Genomic DNA, 22500 nt, shown 5'->3' with positions numbered 1-22500 from the left:
GAACCACAAAATGAATAGGATGGCCCACCAAGAAAGAACTTGATAGTCACCCCATAAAGTTATGTGCCTTTTGGTGGCTTTGTGAATGTATGTAATGTGTCTTCTGAAAACCTTTATAAGGTACCCATGGATCCATATTCTCATATCACCATAGAATACATTTGTAAAATGTGTATCTATTCAAGATTCAGCAACTTATGTGCATCACCTTTTGAGGATTTAGCATATTTGAAATTGGAAATGTATGTCAATCAGGATTTAGCAACTTATGCACATCACCTTTGTAGGATTTAACATGCTACAAAATAAAAGGTTAGAACAAAAATGCATAATATAGAACGAGGGAGGCCATATATGCGCCCCCTCCTTAAGATGGAAAAAATACATACTATTTTGACATGTTAAGGAAATAAAAGAACAAAGGTAAAGCCTTCTTCAACATCAAGACAATATCCATAGAAATACCCAATCTAAGCGAAGAAGGTCATAACTCCTATGAGGCCATGGAAGGGACAAGTGCAAAGAGATATCATGTAAGAAGATGAAAAAATAACCCTTGTGAGGGATAGCATACTATTCATCTTCCAAGGTGAGAGATTTATCAAGCCTGAAAACCCAATGTCAAACAACAAAATGGGTTATGAACAAGGACAGAGATCCTCAATGCAAACCATAATTTTCATGTATGATTGAACATCACATAATAGATATATACTACTTAACCAAGGAAAAGTGGATCCCAGAAAGACAGAAAAGAAGGAGATGACATCATTGCCTTCCAAGCATAGGAATAAGGATGAAAGGGTGTAAGGAAACTTGCGACAAAGAATATAACCACTTCCATATAACCCATTATAGATTTGAAAGAAATATGCAATTGAAATCTACATGCAAGAGAATAGATAACATACCCACAAAAATTGTGACACAAGATATATCTTGGGAAACACTCATCAAGGGAAAAACCCAACCTCCAAAAGCAACCATCACCATGTATTATTCAGTAAAAGAAAACATTGCAATACAACCATGGAAGCCTTCAAAGACATAGCCACAACCAAGAAATCCATGTGAACAAGCATGAATCCACACATCCCATGTCATGCTTCCAACCTTCACAAATGCTCCCTTGGCTAACATATCAAGCCTTGTCTCACTCGACTCTTTCCTTGTTTTGTCTTCTTCTTCTCACATACCAACAACTTCCCTTGTGGTTTCTTATATAGTATCAAGTCCCACAAAACCACCAAGTGATATTCCATAGACCATGTGCTACCTAACCCCTTGACCCCACATTTAATATTGAAATTTTAGTTCTTTTCCCCAGTTAAATATTTGCATGAAATATTATCACAATGTTATGATACAACTCATAAAGTATATCCCATATGAATCTCTACATGTTTCACATCCATCTAGGTGCAACATTACATAATAAAATAAAATAATGCAATATAATAATATTATGCAATGTGTGCAACACCCATTATCTCAATAATCTCCCACTTGTTGCATCATCATGAATCAAATTTCTCCATCCTGGTGCTCACAACAAAATAAAAGTATGCAGATCTCACACATGAATGATCCCACCTCCTATTATGCCACTACCACTGGACATACATAGAATCCATCCAAAGAGAAAGCAACCCAACCTGTCACATTAGAAGATCATAAAATCCCATACCAACTGAAATGACAAGCACAAAAATCTGATCAAAAGGTAATCACATGTATCCATATCTCCGAAGGTATACCAAGTGAATCTCACATCATCAACATATCCAATGTATAATTTGCAATCACAAGCCTCAAGAGAAATACCTACAACATATATACCAAGAGTCTCCCACTACAAAAGATAATGTCAAGTCTATAATCAATGCAATCACAACATCTTAAAGAAGTGAATCCATGTAGTGTCAAGGACATCCACAACACGTAAACCAATAACTTGCAAGAACAACTCTCATAACAAGTCTCCAGCAATCTTTCAAGATCTCCACAACCAACAAAGAAAAGATATAAAGGAATAACCATGTCATTTCTCACATGACATACATGATCACAAAGTAGTGATCACAATCTCCAACCAATCTCATATGCAATGTAAGTGAAGCTGAACATCGAGGAAGATAACCAAGACAAAGAGAAACCATACAAATCATTACCTGTATCATGTTCTTATACAAACACCTCTAGATGTAAATTGTGCAAGTATGATCTCCTCCATATAACCCCAACCAAGAAGCCACAACAACACCCACATACCATATAACTAATAATGGATGTAAGCCTCTCACTAGAAGATCAAACTCATAAACCATTCCTAATCCAAGGAATATGCCCAATATAAAACCATCTCCCAAACTCAACCAACATAAGAACATATGAAAATAAAGATAACCAATGCTAAATCATCTCTCAAATGAAACCTTCAAAACTAACTCATGTACTATAGCTCAAGATCCATATCCATGAAAGACAATCATAAATAAAAAGCACCTAAGAGAAACAATGGGTTATACCTCTCAAATAGAAAATCGTCGAGTAGACTAAGAGTGGGGAATAAGAATGCTCATCAAGATATCCAAGTCTCCAACCAAGACTCATCTAAGAACAATCTCCTCTCAAGTCTATATCAAGTGAATGCCCCTCGAACTCTCCTACTAACACCATCAATCGTCTCAATAAATACTTCTATAATCCAAGAGAAATTAGCATCACCACCATCCCTATGTATCCATGAGCACCTATATCTAGTCAATCCATGCCAACTCCAAATGCAAGATAGCAATATCATGAAGTATCTAGCTTATGATCAATGTACTCAATACCAAGAAACTAAACCAAGAGCAATGTCAAATTCCAACCATGGCCTCAGGAACATACACATAACAACATGATCTAACCATCTCAACCAAAGAGATAGCATGCTTCATATGAACACATTGTAACATGTCATAATTTTAAATGTGTATCAAGAGTATACCATGACATAAAAATTGAACCATCCTAAAACCAAGGATAACATGCCAAATGAAAGCATAAACCACACCTTTACTTAGAACTCCATGAATCCTCAAGATGCAATTATCTCCACACACCATGAAAAAAAACCATCTCCACATACCATGAAGAACCATCTCCATATGACATCAAGATAACCACGAACCCCATGAGTCCTCAAGATCTAACCATCTTCACACACCATGAAGATAACAAGTGCACCATGCAAATGTCAAAGATGCTTTTGCAGTAACATGATCTAAGACAAACCTCTAACATTTGCAAACACTCAATAAAAGTATCAATGCCAAACACTCCCACTCAACTATGGTATTGATTCACCCATGGCATCATAAAATCCATCTCCTACATGAAAATTCTCCAAGCATATACACACAACCAAAGTACAATCAAGATGGAGAATTCTTGAAGATATGGGACAAAAGCAAGATGGACCTACTCCAATCAAATGTGACAATCAAAGTACAATCAAGATGCCCAATAATCCAGTTTATCATGCAAGATCAAAGCACATTGAAATACAACATCATTTTGTAAGAGAGAAAGTTCACTCTCAAGAAATAGAGCTGCAATACTGCAACACAAATGATAATATGGCTAATGTATTCACTAAGTCATTGGGAAAAATAAAGTTTGTAAAATGTAGAGATATGTTATGAGTGCATTTTAATTCCCTTGTTGATTAAGGGGGAGTGTTGGAATAAATCAACAAAGAGAGATTTATAGTTTGAGTTCTAATAGGAGTCTGTAAAGAACTAGTGATTTGTTCACAGTTTTAGTTTGTTATCAACAATTCTAGTTTGATGTCAATAAGGCTTAGTTTGTTGTCAATTAGTCACAACTAGATGTAGAGTTTGTTTCCGATTTTATAGGAGAGTAGTTGGTTGTAGTTTGTGTATAAATATGTATTTCTTATGCTATTTTCAATAGACAAATAAGTGAGCTCTTCATTTGCTCTGTTTTATGCTTTGCAATCTTGCTATTCTATTTTTTTTTAATTGTAACAACTGATATAGATTCATAGAAAAATCGAGGAAAGGAAGACATATTTACACTTGCCAAGTCTGATATCTCTTTACTTGGTGTCTTGTGAGAGATAAGAGCCATGGTTGAGAAATCAAAAAATGTCAAGTTTCAACAATTTGCATGTTTCTCAAATTAATCAATTAAAGTTCCAATCCTTGTGTTGATAAATCACTATCTAGCCTTGGTAGAATTTATGTCATTAAATTTTTGCAACACTATCATCATGCTTTTTATTAATTTTTACAACCTATCCAAAACCTCAAAAATCAACACAGCAATGTAATCCAAAATAGATATGGAAATGAAATTTAAGCTCACAAAAGGAAACAATCATGTCTTTATAGTAAACTCTTAGTCTATTTGGCTGTGGGAATACAAATATGGGATTAGGAATTGTTATTTTGGAATAGTTATTCTCGAATAGAAAATAGGGATACATATTCCTATTCTCTATTTGGTTCACCCAGAATTTGATGCGGAATTCATGGACCAAAAAAATTATGTTTTCTAAAATAAATAAAACTAGAATAGGAATACATATCCCAATTCCACCTATTTACGTAGAATTACAAATGCTCATTTTTAAGCCGAAATTGGAATGTGTATTCACATTTTAATCCAATTCACAATTTGGATTTGGTGCACCCAAATAGAAAATTCAAAATTTTAAGAATTTACATATGCTCATTCCACTAATATTCCCTCTACCAAACAGACCCTTATTAGATCATAACCCAACAAAGAAAGTTGTACAATGTCACTCCCACATACCATGGTTGACTCCATTGGATCCATGAGCTCACTCACACCTACACAAACCATTTCATCCAAATTGATTATGCATGGAACATGCAAAAGATTAAGAAATCCCTAGGATATTATTGCCACATCCCTTATTTCAATGAAGAGAATAGATGCCACTCTTCTATTCTAAGATGCACCTTCTCCTATTTCTAGAACCACTCATGGAATTCTCAGTAACACTTCAACCTAATTAATTAGCCTTATTTCCTCAATGCGCCAATATTTTTGGCCAGATGTCTTCTTTAAACTGCTTTGCAAAGCTTATACATGCATGTGGAAATGAAGGAAAGAAAAGTGTGCTAAATGGAAGTTGACCAAGCATACTCAAGCACACTCAAATGCATGTTGATTGTATTGCCACACGCACAATGTCCAACATTTCATTCAAGGATTAAACTAATTTCTAAATAAAGTTTATCTATTGTTTTCTACCTGTTTTGAAAAATAAAAATGAAATATAGTATTGTGTAATCTTTGCAATTTTTTATTTATGAATGTCATAATGTTTTTTTTTTTTCTCTCATTTTGATTCGATTATAAATATCTCAGATTAAACTACTTTTTTAAAATTTAAAATCTTTAGATTTTTTTCTAAAATTCTAATTATCTTGTGTAGACACAATTAGACATGAAAAGTACTTAAAATTTGTACATTGGCATAGTTGTCCAAGTATTTAGTTTGTAGTCTAATAGTAGTTTTTTTCAATATAAATTAGACTTTGGGTTTGTTTTTGTAATTTGCAAAAATTGAACTGTTACACAATTCCTATCTAAAATTTCTTTTATAATTTGATATTCTATTTGTAATGGTGTTGAAAATTCAACATGAAAACTCCAAATTTGAATGGATTATGATCAACATCGACAAGTATCAAGTCATGAGGTAACATTTTGCCTATTAATTAGATTTCAATTTCCTTCAAACAAGCCCTTCCAAATTGTTAACACATTCCCATTGTTCATTTACAATAATGTGTTTTCACAACTATCTAACTTTACATCTTCTTCTCACTAGTGTCAAAATAAATAGTTTCAAAGTTAGATATCTTGGAGAAAGTACACATGCAATCACTAATTAGAGAGAGTGTTGATATTCATTTTATCTCACTTTCTAAAAGTGGCAATATATGCCTTTGCATTACTCTACATGAGATCAATTTTTACCCAATAGAAGTTATTAGTTTCACCACTCTCTTATTACATTTGCATATTGTTGCAATTTTCCACTATATTAAATCAGCCAATTGTTTTTGTTCTAAAAGAATAAAGATCTATGAATTTTGGTAAATTTGGTTCTCTATAAGCTACTTAATTCAGAAGATTTCATTTACAGTCACCTCTTTATAATGATTAATTTGTTCAACGTTGCATTCAGCCATTTCATACTTCTCTATAAGCTACTTAATTCAGAAGATTTCATTTACAGTCACCTCTTTATAATGATTAATTTTTTCAACATTGCATTCAGCCATTTCATACTGGTAGCAAGAAGTTTCACTCATTATGCAAATTAAATTATTCATTTAAATCTAGACACATAATTAAATTTCAGATTAATATTTCTTATTTAATATAACTATATATCACATGCACAAATTAGTTGTAAACCAATATGTATACTCTCACATACTCACATTCATTGGACCATATCTAATTCCTTTAAACAATACACAAACTTTGACACTTAAGTGTCTTTTGTTACAAACTAGCACTTGTACCCTGGAGGTTCAAGAGTTACGTTGATTCATGAGACCGCAATCTCGATTCTAATCTTATAATTAAATGCGTTATTAATTTACAACTTACAAGCTTAAGCAAATAATTTATTTTCATAAATCCACATTCTTTATAGGCGATAACCCTAACAAAGACATAAGAACATTCCAAGAACATTTTTATTTATTCATAGCAAAGACAAAATAATGGAAACATAGTATGTTTCATTTAATAAAAACTATTTACAAAAGCATCCAAGAAATTGTTTTAGTATAACATATATTTGAATTTGGCTATTTTTGCAAAAAGAGGGGTAAAAATTTATTAAGACAGAAAGGAATACAAAAAGGAGAGCTCAACAAGGAGCTCGATCCTGAGCAACAAGATCATCAAATTCTTGCACCATCTCAAAGGACAGTTGCCCCCTATCCCTAATATTCCAACCCGGATCATGACTAGAAGCCCATTTGGCTAAACAATCAGCAGGTCTATTCCATTCTCGCGGAATATACTTGAACCTAATGAACTGAAAAGAGGAAGAGAAGAAAAGAATCTGCTTAACAACAGTGGCCAACTGCCAACTAACATCCTCAAGCTCTTGCGAAGAAAGCATGTTCACCACCACCTGGGAATTAGACTCACAAATAATCTTACTCCATCCCCACAAGCAACATTGTTCCACAACATATAAAATAGCCTGAGCTTCCATGAGATTGTTAGTATAATCACCCTTATGAATTGAGAAAAAAAATTTAACATTCCCAGAACTACAACGAGCCACTCCGCCAATACCAGCCGGACCAGGATTCCCACAACAAGAACCATCAATGTTAATTTTCAGAACTCCATAGGGAGGAGGAGTCCAGTGCCCATCCCGGTTAACCCGACCCTTCCTCTGATGGTGAAGCTGCCTGGACATAGAAGGAAACCTATGAGCCGCAACCCCATCCTACAGATGAAAATTGAGGCGATTACAGATAGCAAGATCAACCGGATCCATACCCCCATCAAACTCACACTTCACAAGAATAGTTTCCTGGAGAGAATGTGATATTTTCCACCAAAGATGCAAAACACCAAGCCGAACATCTTGGAATATGCGACGATTCCTCTCCAACCAGATATGCCAAAGCATGAAAGATGGGCCAGCAATCCAAGCAGCATGGAGAGAAGAAGACTTGGAGGGAGCACTACACAAGCGAGCCCAGAACTTAGGCAAAGAGGAAGCATGCCGACAAGAGCAACCCCAAGCGCTCCACCAAAGGTGCCATATTTGAGTAGAATAGGAGCAATGGAAGAACAGATGGGAGATAGACTCCTCTCCATTACCACACAAAACACAATAAGAGGGGCCCTGAAATCCACGTTTACAAAGATTATCCCAGGTAAGACAACGGTTGTGAGCCACTAGCCACATGAAAAAATTGCACTTGGACCAAGAAACTTTATTCCAGACTTGCTTCCACCAAGGGACCTCAGCATCCCCAAATAATTGTCTAGTTATCTCCTGATACAACATTTGAACAAGGTTTTTTCACAAGAGCTGAGGCCAAAGAAGTTTTTCTAATTTTTAGATTTATACAATTGTTTTCTTAATCTATGCAAAGATTTTGTGTCATGCAAGTTCCAGAAATGTTTGGAATGCTTGTCGGTGTGCACCAGAATCTCCCATCGTGAAGTGTTCGTCATATCTTATTTCTCGTTCGAGAAGACAATTTTTTCTAGTGCCCAATATGCTATGTCAATTTGTTGCATAGCTGTTTCAATTTGCTCTATTTCATCATTCAGTAGGCTCTATGTATAGGCATTTGCCTGGTTGAGTCGCTTTAATATTTCCTAGCTATCAGTAGTGATATTTCTGGTGAGCTGTTTGATTTGTTTTTCTTCTAATTGCATCTAGTTTGTGGAAATGGAGCTTGCTCTGCAGGCCTCTTGCTGAAGTGCAATTGAGTGGGGGGGAGCTGACTCTGAAATGCTGCTTCAAATGCCAGTGGTATTCCTGGGTGCATCTCCAATAGGCATGTTGGGTAGCCTGCATGCACCCATTGTTAAAGTTATACAGCATGGTCAATACAATATTCATTGAGATAGGCAATACAAATTTACAAAAATGTAAATAGTAAAGTGTGGGTTGATACAATATTCATTGAAATAAATAGCAATACAAATTTACAGAAATGTAAACAGTAAAGAGTGGGTTGATACAATATTCATTGAAATAAAAACATATTTGAGGTTTTATTAAATCTGAACATGAGAACCTTTTGTGCTCCCATCATTTTGCTATTGATTGATTGAATAACAAGAATTGAACCATGTATTGATAGTTCAACTCCAAAATAATTAGATATGTTCCAGATTTCAACCAAGTGAAAATGGCCAATATCTAATGAGTGGCCATTGGGATAGGCACGATCCACAAGTGAGATACGTAAGATGGGAAAGATGATTGATAGAAATCATCTCAACATAGACACTAATATTAGAAAGTTAAAAAAATCCAAAGAAGAAAATGCCTTGCTCTTGATATATTGCCATTGGAGAGGTTAGAGGCCATATCATAATACAAATGAATTGTGAAATAGCACTCAAAATAACAACTACAGAGGAAAGTATACATATTCATGCAGAAAATGGTTGGTTACAGAACATTAGTTATCCGATGATCATTAGGGTCCAAGAGACTACATTTCTTTAAGGCATTGTATCAAAGAGTTCATGAACAGAAAGATAGAAACCTTCAAATACGAAAACTGAATAATACTCAACATACCTGTAGCAATCCGGTTTCTGTGTTGGATTGGGAACATCAAAGTTCTCTTGTTGCTTCTCTCTCTAAAAACCCAATGACCTTAATCTAAGGATCATTATAAAAGTGGAAAAGTATTTTCTTTCAAGCTGATTTAAACGATTCCATAGAAATTTAATTAAAGAAAAGGATCATGCAAAAGTTATACCATGGCACATTCAACATAATTAGAATGGAGAGTGTCTAAAATTGGTAGAGCATATGATATAATGGATCCACGAGCACTGGATTTGGTGTCAGCAAGAAAATAAGTTTAGAAATGTAAAATCACGTTCATGGGCATGCTCCCCTGAATGTGAAAATATATTTTCTCAACATGGATATAACATACACTCAGGCAAACATATTTGAAGATACATATGGATAATTTTAGACAAAGTTGCAAAACCATTCTCAAATGTACACCAAACATTGTAGGAAGCATAAGCACAAGGCTCTGCATGCCTTCAAATGGGAGGAATATGTTTGATGTTCCGAGAACCCACAAGAGCATAGTATGGCGCTTGGGATTTTATGCATATTGAGTAATATTAAGATAATTCTAAAATGTATAATGTTAGATGGAAACCTCTTTCAAACCCAAGTCTTAATTATAAGGCTAATCCTAAACATAATATAAGATGTAGGGTATAGTCAACAATAACATGAGAAGAACAAATAGCATAAGTATTTTGTGCTGCATGAAAATGTACTTGATTGCAAATAGAGACCTGACACCCCACTTATACAATCCATATGCATAAATGTAACTTGAAAACAAAAGGCCATCTTTTAGAATTTGTCCATATTTACACAAATTTAATAATAGTCTAATGCATAGATAAATTTCAAATATAACAGTACGTGTAATTAAAGGGAAGTAAAATAATGTTTACAAAACGTGTCTCTCTAATTTTGTCAGTCGGGCATATAACTATACATGTAACAAAAAAGAGTCTTAGATTTTCTATCACTAAATTATGCTTTCACCTAAAGCTCACAAAATATGGATTCTGTTGAAATTTGTTGACATTTTAAACTCTAAAACCTTACTATAGAAATGCTTTTATATATATATATATATATATATATATATATATATATATATATATATTTCATCATTTAAGACAGAATTAAATAAGTAAAGTCTCAAAGATAAAGCTTGGAGACGATTGAAATTGTTGGAATAACATTATTCCATGCCAATTTATTATAGCACGTATTCAATAGTTGGTTCAGTTGTAAATGCATGGGATTGAAAACAAAAATATTCCTGGCAAACATCTATACAATATGAAATTTGAAAGATACCAAGATGTCAAGCGATCATTGATCATTTAGGACTATATATTAGTTGTTCCTACTATCAAGAAGTGATTAAAGATAAATAATGTACCATGGATCTTGCAAAAAACCAGCTCCAGAAATATGCCACATTAAGTATACTATTGCATTAAGTACTCTATTGCAGACAATAGAGTTTAACCAAAATGAGAATGATTAACAAAAGGGAGACTATTATTTTAGTAGCTCAAAGCTTTATCAACTCCAAATATGTTTAGTGTTTGCTTGGCAGAGCCAAGAAACTAAAACCATATATTGATAGAAAAAAAAATGAGACACCCATATAAAAATGTTGTTAATGAGTAAATTTAGCATCATTGGATATAGCTATCATCCAACTAATGCAGAGAAAGATGATCAAAACAATACCATTCAACTAGCTCAATGGAAATATCTAACTTCTGATCTTTTCAGATGAACATAGTAAAATCAAGGTCCAACTGCTCTACCTGTGATTTGTATTCTCTATAGTACTCTTTAATCATGATAATGATTTATTTCTTATGAAATAATGTCACTAATATTCAGCTGATGAGTGAAAGAATCAAGATGAAGCCAATGTAAGGAATTAGGATTAGTTTCTGAGTCGATTAAAACTTCTTAATTAGTAACTCTTTTTCTAGGGGAGACCTTTGCTTGACAATAATTTCAAATGTTGCGTTGACAAGCAAGACAAGAGTAGAGAGATTTAATGAATCAATCTAAAAATCATTATAAAGTACGGTTCTTTAACTAAGACAAAAACTGGGAACTTCTACAGTTGTCTAATACTGATGTTGAATTTAGAAATATTTGTTTAGTTAGACATGCTAGATCAAAAATGAATATTTCATTTCTGGAGAACAATCAGAATATGTAACAGTTGAATGACCTGCAAAACAACCAACCTATCCATGGTGCCATTCATACATGAACTTCCCATTGGGCAGCATCCGCAGTCAACTGCCTCTAAATGGAATGCTACTTGAGATTTGACAGTTCTTTCTGTGTAAGTACGAAATTTTCAGTCCACGGATATCTGGACTTTACTCTCAATTCTTGTCATGGAAGAAAATTCCTAAAGTTTGCCAAATAGGTGAACCGAAGGATTTTAAATTAACTTTCCGGGGATTCCTTTAGGAAGGGAAAAATGCTTTATATATTAACATTTAAAAATAGGGGATATACATTGTTCAGCAGTGGGAAGTCATCTTAGTGGCCAAGAGATTGACGATTGTTAATTAGGATCTCTTTAGCTCTAAAAAGTTTTCACAGTGATGAAAACGTAACAATATAGCAAGACTCAATTTATGCAAATCTCAAATACGTTTTAACTTTATCAGTGAATGTCTTGCATGCATTACCTTTGCTTTAACAATGAACACTATTTGTAAGAGTAAAACAGGACTGAGGAAATTTGAACAAAACAGTCATGAAAATATATAGTATAACAAGACTAAAGAAATCATAGCAAAAATACCATGAAAATTCAACAATGGTGCTAGATAGAAAATTCAGAACAGACTAAAGAAATCAGAGCAAAATATTTGATGAATATTTACTTAAATCTCAAACAGCTTTAAGTTTATTACTAAATACTAAATATCATGCACGCAATTCCCCTGCTTGAGCAATAAGCATAATTTGTAACAGTAAGGAAAGAATGGGAACCAAAATGAATAATAAATTCCTGAAATTTTATGTAAATCTCAAATATTTTTGAGTTTTTTAGTGAATATTTATGGTGACAATGAGCTCCATGTTAACACTAAAATCGACAGCATGAAAGTTAAAGTTCATATTAGTTCTTTGAACTAATTAAAAACACAGCGCTCTATTCAAATAGAAGAAGTGGAAATAGACATGTTGTCATAATTTGAAGGTTTTTTCTCCATGGCTGACACTAAATTCATGTTCACTCTAGCACCTAACAGAGGATTGTGCAACCAGAGGAGCAGAAGACAGGAAGTGTGATTTCCAATGTGAAGCTACGAGGAAGAACAAATGAGGGTTCGTATAAATAACCAAGAAAGCCCTCATAAATTTATCCCCTTTTATCCGGAACTTCAGAAAAATAGTAGAGGAAAGGCAAAGATCAGAAAGAATGACTACCCGAAAGTTGACCTCTATGATGTGGGCATTAAAGCTTCCCGCAACAAATGAAAATTTTTGGTCTACTTATAGCCGAATACGGTCTCCATGCGACATCGATCTGGCCACACTTTGAGGCAAAAATATTCATATTGGGCATATTGAATCGACCCCAAGCATGTGCCCTAATTGTCCACATATTTTCATGCTATGAACAAGATTTTATTGATGCATCTGATACCAAGGAGAGTGACATTGTTCAGAATTATCACTCAGAAAGTCACAAGAGCGACGAAGGCTTCGTTATGGGTGTGAAAAACCAAAACCCCAATGTCGAAAACCTGGATATCGCTATTAAGAAAACTAGGAACAACGATAACAAGGAAGATCAAAGCATACCCAATTCAGTTTTTAAATAAACGCACAGAAAATACAAAATAAATAAAACGTTGCACGCTGCTGAAACCCAAAACTAGAGGGGAAAAATACAACGAGAAAGAAAACGTGTGCATAACAGGACTACAACAACTCAGAAGCATATTCAGCAAACAAACGAGAAAGAATGCAAAATAAAAATATGAGCGCAAAATACCTTGTTGCCGAGAAATCCTCAAACGCATAATGTGGTACGAAGCAAGCCAAAGCCCTACAAATATGCAGAATAAGGCAGTCGGTCGATGCACATAACAAAGACCCACAATAGGTCGCGGATCAACTCTAGCGGCAGTCGACCACGAGAGTGGAGGCCATAGCAGGTCCGTCGCGAACGCTGTACAGAGGAAGCAGCAAACTGCGACAAATACGTCGCGCCATCGAAATCCCCAAGCGAGCACTGTTCCGAGCCCGAGCATGCCCTGCCGGCACCTGAGAAAGGGATCCCGACTTAGACGGGACAATTTCGGCTAATAAATACCCTCTTATACTAGATTAATTAATTAACCTCTAGTGCTATGGGAAAAGGGGCGGATTAATTAATTAATTAATAAAAAATGTTGCAATTGGTGATGGTCAATAGAAGATTGACATGTGGGGTGATAGTATTGGAGAGATAAGGAGAAATAGAAATAAATTTCTAGAGTTAAAATAAAAATTAGAAAATTCAAAGGCATTTTGGAAAAACTTAAATGATTTTTTAAAATAAAAATTAGAAAATTCAAAGGCATTTTGGAAAAACTTAAATGATTTTAAGGTTTTTATATAGTTTTTACTATATAAATTTAAATTTTTTTCATTTTAATGCTCTAATTTAGTCTAAGATCCTGAAATTCAAATGGCCATAACAGGGGCATCTTTTGTCCAAAATAGGCAGTGCAGTATACTATTGGAACCGAGAAGAAATGAATTTTCTAGTTTTGGGATCAGTTTTTGAGCAGGTCTTCACCAGTTCGAGTTATAAGCAGATTTGTAATTTTTGGGGCATTCTCAATAGAACGGGTAGAATTCATTATGGAGCATTAGAATCAGTTGGGGAACACATATTGGAGTTTGTTGATGCAAAAATGAATTCTGAAAAAGTTTTCATCCCTTTAGAGTTCAATTTTAACTGATTTTTTGCTGTTGTTTTAAGTTCAAATCAGGAATCAAAATCAGTTATTCTTTCTATCAAATATCTCAAATATTTTATTCTTGTAAAGGCCAAATGATGAGGATTTGATTTTGTAGTTGAGGGGAGAGATTACAGAGATGTTTTTAGCTTCTTGCGAAAGAATTCTGAGGGGACACTAGTCACTGTTTGATCAAATCCAGGAATTCTTTTCTCCTATATCATTCTTTTTCTCTTTCTTTGAAGTTTATTGGTAGTTTTCTTTGGGGAAACTAGCAGGGTTCTAGTTTCTACTGTGAAACCAAGATTGTAGTTGGTTTTGCTTCGTGTCTATTGAACTGAGCTCTAGTAGTGAAGGCCACACTTCCATTTATGTGCAGATTTTTAGTTCATTTTCATGTGTTGTTATTCTGAGATAAATGGTGATTGATGTTAGATTATGTGAAGTATCTTGAATTACTCTTCAAGAAAATCTCCACCCATATTGTCCAAATATAAAATCTTATCATTTTAATCAGTCACCTTGTTCGGTGCAATTGCTAGTCTTAAAGATGAGTATCCATCCACTTATCCCAACCCAAACCTTGAGTTGCTTTCATCTTATTGACCGATCTTGACAATTAACATTAAACATTTGAAGCGGACGTCTTCTCCCAGAAAGAATTAAATATTTTCTCATATTAACCAATAAACCGATTCCAGCAATTCCCACTCGAAGCGTCTTGCACATCATTTGGACACATATATGTACCGCATCATTTGAGATCAAAATTTGTACTTGGAAAGTAAACGATGTGAGATCAAGATTTGTACTGGTTTCAATTTCAAGTCTATTCGACTGAGTCGATCGAGTAGCGACTATGGTGATTCCCTTCTTTCTCATTTCATGCCTCCTATTTTTTCCAAATTATCGGCTGCTCTCCAGTTTGGCAGAGGCAACGAAGAAATTGGGTAATTGAAATCTTTCAATCTGTTGTTTTTCGATTCAGTATTTTTCATTACAGAGAAAAAATCAAAGTTCAATCTCTTACATTTGGTGTATTGCATTTATGTGGGATGTTCTGTGGTTGATTTTTCCAGAGTACCCATTTCCATTTATGACACTTGATGCTGAAAAGGCGGCTGCAAGATCATATGATTACATTGTTGTTGGAGGAGGTACAGCAGGGTGTCCTCTGGCTGCAACTCTCTCGCAGCATTACTCTGTTTTGCTTCTCGAAAGGGGAGATTCTCCCTATGGAAATCCAGACACTGAAGACATTAATGGATTTTTCAAGGTTCTTGGGGATGGCAGTGAGTTCCCTTCTGTTGCCGAAGGATTTGTCTCAGAAGAGGGAGTCCAGTTGGTAAGGGGAAGAGTTCTTGGAGGTGGAACCGCCATTAATGGCGCCTTCTACAGCAAGGCAAGCTCGGAATTCATCAGATAGATGGAATGGGATGAGAAACTTGTGAATGAATAGTATGAATGGGTTGAGAAAGTGAATGTCTTCAAGCCAGAGAAGCTTTCTCGTTGGAATTCTGCATTCAAGGATGCACTTTTGGAGGCTGGCGTGGGTCCTGATAATGGGTATACTCTCGATCATTTGGAGGGCACCAAGATTAGTGCTTCAATCATTGACAGCAATGGAAGGAGAAACACATCTGCAGATCTTCTGAAATATGCAAATCCAGATAACATTGTGGTTCTTCTGAATGCCACAGCAAGCAGAATCATCCTTGATTCATCATCGGGTATTTACTTTATCTGCAAATAAACGGATTCATATTAGAGAAATCTGAGTTAGTAGATTAATTTAGAGGCTTTATATCATCTTGTTAAAATCTTCCAATGCGTGATTTTTTTTATTTGTTTAAAAGTGTTATGAGATCAAAATAAGCCTCTGGTTTTCCTTAATTGAACAATCGACTATCTGCCCCTAACTGGCCCAATTTCCGTCATCTTTTTGACTTGTTGAAACTTTTGTATACTGTTTTGAATATAAAAGTTCTTATGCTGATCAGAATGGCCCACAACGTTTGTCTGAGTTGAAAATGGCGTCTTTGAGCTCCTCGTAGGTAGTGTTAAATAGGGAACACATCATTCCGTCTGTTTTCACCTCTTGTGAATTGTTGTTCATTGAAGAAGTTTTCAAGTTTAATGGGTTGAACACGGCATCTTTTGGTTTCTAATAACTTTATGTCCCTTTCTCGAAATCGATATTTTATTTTATTTTGAATAAAAAAACCTTTTTTATGAGTTCATTTTTTTGGTTAGTTAATTGTTTAATATAAAAAGTTAAAGTGAAATTTGATTATTTGATATTTTTAATTTTGTTTTATAATAATGAATTATGCTTTGGACAATGAGTTTTATTGAAGAGCACTAATTTAAATTAAATTGATAATTTAAATATGTTCTTTATTAATAGTTTGTAAGATACAACACTTGATAAAGGTTTTATAAATGAGGTGGAAGGTAAATGAATTTATTCTTAGGGAAATTTATGATTAAATGTGTTTAATTTCAAGTAGTATTGAGATGAGTGAACTCTTAGGAAGGTCAAATGTTTCACCATGTCAATATTACCTAGATACAATGAGTGCTAAGTGTTCAATTCATTCAAATGATAGATGACATCTTGTGAATTGATAATCATGAACAATATTGATCTTGACTTGAAAATTACATAATTGAATCTTGATAACAATATTACATTTTGACTTGATGGAGAAAATATCTCCTATTTGTCAACAAACATATTTTTTATTAATCGTAAAAAAAAATTCTATAAAATCTATAAATTATTTTTTATGTTATCCTAAATTGATCACAGTTTAATTGTCTTTATTCAAATTATACAATTGGTCACTTGCTTTAAATTAAGTATATGTTAAATAATAAGAAAAACGTCTTTCTAATATAAGCTCAACTACATAAATAATTAAAGCATCCAGATTAATATTTATAGTTAAAATATTAACTTTTCTTTTAAAAGTTCAATTCCACATTTCCTTTGAAAATTATATCATTTTATTTTTCAAAAAATTGTTATTTATGATTTTTTATTGCTTGGTTAAGTATTTCACAACTCATTTTGTGAATATATATATATATATATATATATATATATATATATATATATATATATATATATGTGTGTGTGTGTTTTTAATTCAAATTCAAATCTATTAGAATTAGAGACTATATTGTAGGAGCAAGATCTTTACTAATAGAGAAATATAGATACCAAATTTTAAGCAATTGAAAAAAAATCATATATGAAGAAGATATAAAAGACGTGAGTTCCATGTCAGTTTTAGAATGGTCCACCTGTTGCTGATTGAGATTTTTCTTACATCTAGAAAAAAATATTTGCAATGCTCCTAACATAAATAATTCAAATTGAAATCTATTAGAATAAGAGACTACATTGTAGGAGCCAATTCTTTACTAATAGAAAAATATAGATACCAAGATTTAATCAATTGAAAAAAAATCATAGATGTAGAAGATACAAAAGATGAAGTGCATGAATTCCATGCGAGTTCTAGACTAATCCACTTGTTGTTGATTAAGCTTTTTCTTGCATCTAGGTAAATTTATTTGTAGTGCCCCTGACATAAATATTACTTTATTTTGTAGTTTAATTGTAAAAAATTAACATTATATGTGAGAGTACAATGTGAATGGATGGTGCCACATAAATACTATAAACACATAATATAAGATTATAGAAAAATATTTAGCCAGAAGGATCAAATCTATAACCCAAGAGATTGTTCGACGAGAGGAAACTAGTTTCCTATGGGATAGATTTATTTTGGATTGTCTAGTGTTAGCATGGGAATCATCAAATTGGGTACAAAAAAACCACAAGATACTTTGAATCTTAAACTTAACTTTGATAAGGCTTATAAACACATAAGATGGTCATTATATTCTCAAAATGCTTCAGTGGTTGGGATTTGAACCCAATTTTTGTGCCTATGTTTGAATGTTGTTTATGGATGCCAACACAAGATTAGCCATTAATGGTTCTCTCTCCCCACAATCCCCTCTACACAAGTCCATCTGTCGAGACATTCCTTTAGAAAAATTCCTTTATGTTCTCACAAATGATGCTTTGGGATGTCTTTTGCATCATCCCTAATCAAACAACATTTTCCATGTTATTTTTCTACCAGGAAATATGATTTCCCTGAACTCCCACTTTTTAGATGATGGCATGATCTTCATTCAAAATATTGTTGATGATGTTTTTGATTAGGAAAATAGGTTTTGAAGTGGCCCTGAAACCCTTTAAAACCAAATTTTTTGAGGGATCTTCAACAAAAGAATAATAAGAAAAGGTTAGCCAAGGGCCACAAAGAGACAACAACTAGAAGATGGGAACTGAGAAGCATGAGCTACCAACAATTACCTAAAAGAGACAACAAGGACCCCTCAAGATCCACAAGATCAAGGGAAAATAAGGGGACTACCCCCTAATCCCACAATATAATCATTAATCACAAAGTGACGAACCTCCAAATGATACACATATTCAGACCAATTAATACCTCAAGGGAGAAAACACTTCTCCACAATCATCTGAGTTCTAAAACTAATTGAACCCATTAGGGAGAGAGAATTTATCCACACCTTACCTTCGAAAATGATATCCTTCAACCACAAAAGCATAAGATTCAAACTTAGATGATTGTGAGGAAGAGAATCAATAGATAACATACTTCTAAATCTTCCCAACATTCTAGTGAGGATCAAGGATAAAATTTGTCCAACCACTAACAACTTCACAGGCATAAAAAAATCACCACCTCAATAGATGATTCCTCCTCCTCAATAAGGACTAAGCACCGGAGAAACAATAGCATAAACCAACCCTCCAATTTAAGATCCTCCTGAAGGGGATAGAAAGGCCTAAGAATGAGCTTCACCTCAATAAAAATCCCTGAGGGAAGAAATAGAGACAAATTTGGAGTCCTCCAAATGATAACTAAGAAAGGAGCCAAACTTTGAAAAAGGGAGATCCTCCCTGATAAAACCTTTCCCATAACCAAAAACAAAGATGAGCCAAGGAAGGCCCTTGAGAACTTACATCATCCACCTAGCACCCAACTAGAAGAGCCCAAATATCAAACAGAATAGAGATCTTCCTATAACTCAAAACACTATAAAAACTCAAACTGCAACATCCAGAACAACTAAGGATCAGTGGAATCAATACATCATAATAGTACCAAATCCCCTCAAAAAGATAACAAGAGGCCTATCAATATTGTTGATAATGTTAACCTTAATTATATATTCTTGTTTTTTATTGTATAGTTTCATGTCATCAAATTTCCATGCACAAAATTGAATTTTGGATAACACTTCCTAGCCCTCAATCTCCTTGGATTCCAAAAGAGTGACATGAAATCAAACATGGAAGCATAATCAAATTCCTTGGGATCCCTTTTCGACTTGTAGCTACATTAAAAGATATATGAAAGTGGCTCCTAAACAAATTTAAATTCAAAATACTATCTTGGACAAATAATTTCATATTTATAAATATTACGATGGATGATTAAAAGTGGTCAATAAAATACTCTTGGCTAATCTTGTTTATGAATATTCCACTTGACTTTCCTCCAAAATGTGATATTATTGTCTTACACAACTCATTAAAAGTTTTATTTGGTCCGAGTGGGGAAATAAAAAGAGTATGTCAACCAATTCATGGTCTCGCTATATTCTCCCAAAGGAAAAGAGAAGACTAGGCATCATCAATTCTTACACACAAGGGGTTCCTTTCAACCAAATGGGTTAGAAGGGATTTAGTAGGAAATACAACTTGTAATATTTTGGTTCAGTATGACATTCAAACAACTTCAATTGGCAAGTCTTGGCATTTTGTTCATTGGAGTGACAAGAATCTTCTAGCCCTATATTTTAAACTCCATGGACTAGCCCCACTCATATTGCATATGGAAGGCTTGGCAAATGGTTTCCCATAAGTTGTCCTAAATATATCAATAATTCAATCATGATCTCAACTTTACATCTTCTTCAATTTGGTGGAACCATCTAATCTAAGAAAATAACATCCTGCTTGCTATGACTCCAAGATTCCAAGATAAACATCCTTTTAAGAGTGAAATTAAAACTTTCAAAGATCTTTGGGACCCTAATCTCTTCTCATGGGATTATCAATAGCAAAAAAAAACATTCTTTAACTTAAATTATAGACACAAGGCTTTGGTATTAGAAGTTCAAAAGATTGTGTATCCCAATCTATTTGTTCTTATCTCTTCTTGTTCTCACTCTTTTTATTTCAAATATTAGAGGTGGCCAAAAGGTTGCATCCTTAAATCATTTTCTCTTAGACCTCTTTATAAATAAGGTGTGCCTAACTTGCCTATTTATAGAAAACTTAACTCTATTAGGAGATCCAAGTTTAAATGTTTCTAATCGAATAAACTCATCCTCCTAATCTATAAATTGAAAGTTGTCTCCCAAGCCCAACTCAAAATTAGGAAGCTTCTTCATGCAAAAATCCATATTGAGTTCTTCATTCCACCACCTCTTTTCCCCCTCAATAGGTGGCTAGAATCCCTCAAACATTACTTTGGTTTCCCATTGTGTTAAATTATTATAATGAATAGTTCTCTTTCTTTCATTCCCATTTCCACTTTCCATGGTCCTACCCCCTCCTTTCCCCCTCCATGGTAGGCTAGAATCCCTCAGACAAGCTAGTATCCCTCAAACATTGCTTTTGTCTTTTCCCCATGCTAAACTATTATGTAATAAATTATTCTCTTTTTTCCTTTCCCTTTTCCACTTTCCATGGTTTTGGAAATCTTATATTCTTGGATCCTCAAGTGCTCACAATATTTTATCCGATTCCCATTGCTTCACCATTATTAAGTGCATTTGGAAATTTAGATGCTTGTCTTCCCTTTCTCATTTTTGTCCTCCTTTAGAGATTGAATCCTAGACCATATTTTATAACCTCTTAACTCAAATGTCTTGAATTCTTGTCTCTTTGAAGGATTGAAATAAGGACAAAAAGGTATTGGAATAATATATTGCTACTCAACTTAAAAATATAGAAATGCATTCAAATCCATCTAAATTTGATGGAGATCTTGCAAAACTGGAAATGGAAGGAGCTTAATTTTTCCAACTATTGGCTATGATAGTGAATCAATAAGGACTTCTAAAGGAAGATTGGTTACAAGATACACTTCTTTGTAATCTATAACAATGCCAATGCTTAGTATTTTACTCAAAGAAGATATGAGAATTGTCTAAAATATTCACCTTTGTGTAATCTACAACATCTGTTAATGCTATGTTGATTAGGAATTGGTTGAATATATTGGTTTTTTTCCTTGTCAACAATACTGTAAGTAGATTTTTATAATATTGTAATTTCCATGCTTCTTTCAATAAAAAATATGTAAGAGTGATACTGTCATACACTATAATTTTATTATTTGTAATAATTCTAAGGGTACATACATACATATGTACATACGTGTGTGTGTGTGTGTGTGTGTGTGTGTGTGTGTGTGTGTGTGTGTGTGTGTGTGTGTGTGTGTGTGTGTGTGTGTGTGTGTGTGTGTGTGTGTGTGTGTGTGTGTGTGTGTGTGTGTGTGTGTCTTTGTATGTGTGTATGTATATGTGTATGTGTGTATGCATGTATGTGTGTATGTGTACATATTTGTGTCTGTATGTATGTATGTATGTATGTTTGTGTGTGTGTATTTGTGTGTTTGTGTATGTGTGTATATGTGTATGTATGTGTGTATGTAGTGTGTATGAGTGTATGTATATATGTGTGTGTATGTGTGTATGTATAATTTATGGGACTTCTCTCATTAGTTTTTCTATTTTATCATTTATTATCAACAATTGATCTTACAAGTATTGGATGTTACAATAAACATTTTTAAACCTAACACTTTAATTATTTGTAAAATGGAAATAAAAAAGTTGGTTATGGTATGTGTAAACTATATGCAATATAAGTTACATAAACTTTACCTTACTTGAGCGAGAATACACCTCAATCATATGGTAATTCAGGGAACAGATCATTCAATATACTAGCTCTTGGATTTGATTGTGTGTGAATTTTTTGCATCAACATATTAGATCACTCTCTTTGATCCATCATTAGGGTGTGAGGGAGTGCAAGAGATAAAACCT

General features: G+C 33.8%; 1 protein-coding gene and 1 pseudogene across 2 annotated transcripts in view; one reads left to right on the top strand and one right to left on the bottom strand.

The window, feature by feature from the left end:
• Positions 1-6872: 6872 nt before the first annotated feature.
• Positions 6873-13666, bottom strand: LOC149547290 (uncharacterized). Its single transcript, XM_089791576.1, has 2 exons — positions 13371-13666; positions 6873-8608 (listed from the first exon to the last, which is right to left on the bottom strand). The coding sequence occupies exons 1-2, from the start codon at positions 13627-13629 to the stop codon at positions 8463-8465; spliced, it is 405 nt and encodes a 134-aa protein (XP_089647702.1). The 5' UTR covers positions 13630-13666; the 3' UTR covers positions 6873-8462.
• LOC149547289 (protein HOTHEAD-like) overlaps positions 13655-22500 on the top strand; it is a 10455-nt pseudogene continuing 1609 nt past the window's right edge. The window contains exons 1-2 of the transcript XR_016353858.1: positions 13655-15272; positions 15402-16052. The product of XR_016353858.1 is annotated as a protein HOTHEAD-like (transcript). The remainder of the gene's footprint in view (positions 15273-15401; positions 16053-22500) is intronic.

Source organism: Cupressus sempervirens, chromosome 7 (assembly GCF_028749045.1).
Source record: "Cupressus sempervirens isolate cs-2001-9-10 chromosome 7, ASM2874904v1, whole genome shotgun sequence".
Lineage (NCBI taxonomy): Eukaryota > Viridiplantae > Streptophyta > Pinopsida > Cupressales > Cupressaceae > Cupressus > Cupressus sempervirens.
This window is presented reverse-complemented; position numbering and strand designations above follow the sequence as displayed.

Excerpts from the sequence above, each read along its gene's own strand:
- LOC149547290 (XM_089791576.1), bottom strand. The coding sequence starts at position 13,629 with ATGCTCGGGCTCGGAACAGTGCTCGCTTGGGGATTTCGATGGCGCGAC. Across the intron at positions 8,609-13,370 it reads GAGGATTTCTCGGCAACAAG|GCTACCCAACATGCCTATTG; the intron begins GTATTTTGCGCT and ends GGGTGCATGCAG.